Source organism: Rutidosis leptorrhynchoides, chromosome 2 (assembly GCF_046630445.1).
Source record: "Rutidosis leptorrhynchoides isolate AG116_Rl617_1_P2 chromosome 2, CSIRO_AGI_Rlap_v1, whole genome shotgun sequence".
Taxonomy (NCBI): Eukaryota; Viridiplantae; Streptophyta; class Magnoliopsida; order Asterales; family Asteraceae; genus Rutidosis; species Rutidosis leptorrhynchoides.
Window position 1 is genome coordinate 684,877,595 of NC_092334.1, and position 3,134 is coordinate 684,880,728.

Consider the following 3,134-nt stretch of genomic DNA (forward strand, 5'->3'; position numbering starts at 1 on the left):
ACGAGCTCGAATTCGAATAACTCGTTAAGTGCTCAACTCATTAACACCCATACTATTAGTAGATTTAGAAACAAATCAAGTTTTGGTTGATCTCTCAGAAGAAGTTATCTTAAAAGCAAATATAAGATATTTTATTATAATGTATATACTTAATATACTTAATACTTAATTAATACTTAACTTAATACTTAATATACTTATATAAGAGATTAACCATAGATGTTACTATGTTACATAATTAGTCATATGTTTGAACTTTAAACTTCCAACTTGGCAAACATAAATCCAATAGCCACAACCACCACCAGCGCAATGGCGACCATCTTCACTTTTACGTTCATTGCCACTTGTTCATCAGCTCGAACTAAGGGCTCCTCATTAGTATTTCTTTCATCGGTCGATTTTGTAACACTTACTAACATTGGTGGTTGAAGATCGTTATGATTTGGTGAAACCACATTTTCCGTTGATGTTTTCATGGGTTCATGAGGTTTAGGTGTGGTGGTAATCGATGGATTGATCATCTTCTTAGGCATGGAAATGGTGAGGATTCCACCATCAAATTTGGCACGAATTTCGTTCATTTTGCATGTTTCATCAATTTTAAAATCTTCTTGAAACCGATTCCATTTGTTTCCTACAGCAAGACGCTCTCCACGAACTCTAAGGATGTTTGGATCTTCTGTTGTAACCTTAAGGAACTTCTTACGAAATCCTATGAGCAAATGAAGAAAGTTAAATAAATTATTATGTTAAAGTTCAACTCTAAATGAAAAGGTCATATTTGTTATAACCTCAGTCCCGTATTGTCTTAGACAAATTGTTTGATTGAAATATAGTAAAATGAACAATTAAAAATGGGCCTAATAAGTATCCTATAATTACTCCTTACAAACTTAAGCAAAATCAGTTCACTTAATCATGGAACTTGAAATTGTTACCAGGTAGATAAACAAGAAGAATGTGATGATCATCATCTCGTATCCATTCATGAATAGGCTTGAACTTCTCATAAACACGGCCAATGATGGTTCGTCGTGGCTGATTGGTATTGGGCGCGTTACACGTTGGTTTCATTTTAAAGTCTTTTTTCCCGGTAATAGATTGACCCTCCTTCACCTATTGAAATTATACATTTTCATTTCAAATAGTGATCAGATCTTTGTATTTAAATGCTTAGCACTAATTAAATTTCTGTTTATATGATATCATGTATTCATTTGATGGAGGATTAACTGAAAATGAGGTTACCGTTGCTTGCAAGTGGATAAATTCCAATTAGTTAGCTTGATGGATATGGGTGCGTGTTTGGCTAAGGAAAAAAATTAGTTAGCTTGGGGTGTTAGTCTTCATCAAGGTTTCAAAATTATGTTTTTTTGAGTGCTTTTCAAGTTGAAGTTGATGCTTTTCTTAATCAAGAAACTTTATTAACAAACTCCCATGTCCCAAACTCCCATTTCCTATAATTATACCACTGCATTTGTTGTAATATTAATAAACTCATTAAATAATTATAATTATTGTATTTTAATTCAGGATGGTTATAATAATCCTTTTAAAAACATGGCCGCTTAACGGTGTCACTTAAAGTTTATAGATTTTAGACTTTAGACCACAAATGAAAAAACAAATTAAAAACCCACCACCACCACCACCACTTTAGTGACTAACCGATTGGCATTAACTAAAATAATTACCATATACTCCTATGGACCCAAATACCAGCCATCCATTTCATTACTTATATTCCCCTACTTTTTTAATACTTTGACTGATAGCCTTTATAACCATTTTATGTATTGTGGGCCCAAAAAACCAATAGACCAACACAAACCAACTTTAATCTCCTTCATAGCCTCATTATCAAACCACACTTCTTGTTACCTTTTCTATCACTCTAACACAAGCCAACACCCAATGTCAAGTAGATCACACAACAAAAGCTTATTCATGCCATTGCTATGTCGATTTTCGATAAGTGACACCGTTAAACCTACCAAGTTACATAACTCCTTGTCTCTCGATCCATATATCGTCACCAAAACTCACTTGCACTGGCCAGATCAAGAAAAGATCCACCAGCAATAACAATAACAGTTACAATAACAATAACAATAAAGGCCATCATCATCGTTCTTATAGCTTATACGATTCCACAAACATCAAGTCATCGATCCATCCCATCCGTTACAACAAGCTTCACAAATTGTTTTCTAGTAAAAACTTGATTGCTCCGGCAATTGAAATTAATGCTAATGCTTCTATCAACAATTTTAACAAATGTGGTACGAAAAGAAGTAAAAGTTGTAATGGTAGAGGTGGAATCCCAATTAACAAGAATAAATTTCATCATATGACTACAAGTAGTGAACTTTATGATCATGATATTGTGAAAGATGTGGTGACCAAAGAGTTAGACCCACCGTTACCCGTGGTGAAAAGTTGCCGCCGAGATCAAGAAGTGAACGTAAATTTATGAAAGAGACGTGGGTTCGAAATGAAAACTTTGCAGATTCAACCGATTCAGCCGGTTCAGTTGACTATGATGAATCGAACTGATCAACTAAAAGAAGGTGATTCTTAGACCACGCATTGTATGTGTTTTTTTAATTATAAGACAACCAAATTGCATGTACTCCGTATAATATTAAGGTTACTGTTAAGTAATTTTGTTCGCTGTACAAACTGTAATTAAGATCGGCGAGGTTATTTCAAAATTTGGATATTGATTTTTTAGGAAAAAACTATTGATAGTATTTTGGTTTTTTATGTGGATGATTACACGCTTTCGATCTATTTTCACGTGTTCATGTATTCTAGCATTGGAACATAGCGTGTGATTGTTAGTATATCACAAGTTATTTCCATCCTCCCTTCTTTTTCCCTTTAGACCGATACTAACCCGGCGTGAAATCAAGCTCGTCAGATGATGTGTCGCCATTTAACAGGTGTCAAATACAGTCACAGTCAAAAACCCACTTTTTCACCAAAAAGTGCACAATTCGACTCTGACATCACAGTCACGGTTAGAAATAGTCTTATATGAAAAGCTAATAATAGTATAACTAGTGAAATTACCCGTGGAATCACGAGGTTGTTTAAACGAAACAGTTTAATGATATATTTTAAGTATT

At 34.0% G+C, this 3,134-nt stretch overlaps 1 protein-coding gene across 1 annotated transcript; it reads right to left on the minus strand.

Annotated features, from left to right (window-relative positions):
- Positions 1-257: 257 nt before the first annotated feature.
- LOC139890325 (uncharacterized) lies at positions 258-2,131 on the minus strand. Its single transcript, XM_071873214.1, has 3 exons — positions 2,060-2,131; positions 942-1,119; positions 258-715 (listed from the first exon to the last, which is right to left on the minus strand). The coding sequence occupies exons 1-3, from the start codon at positions 2,129-2,131 to the stop codon at positions 258-260; spliced, it is 708 nt and encodes a 235-aa protein (XP_071729315.1).
- Between the last annotated feature and the right edge of the window lie 1,003 nt (positions 2,132-3,134).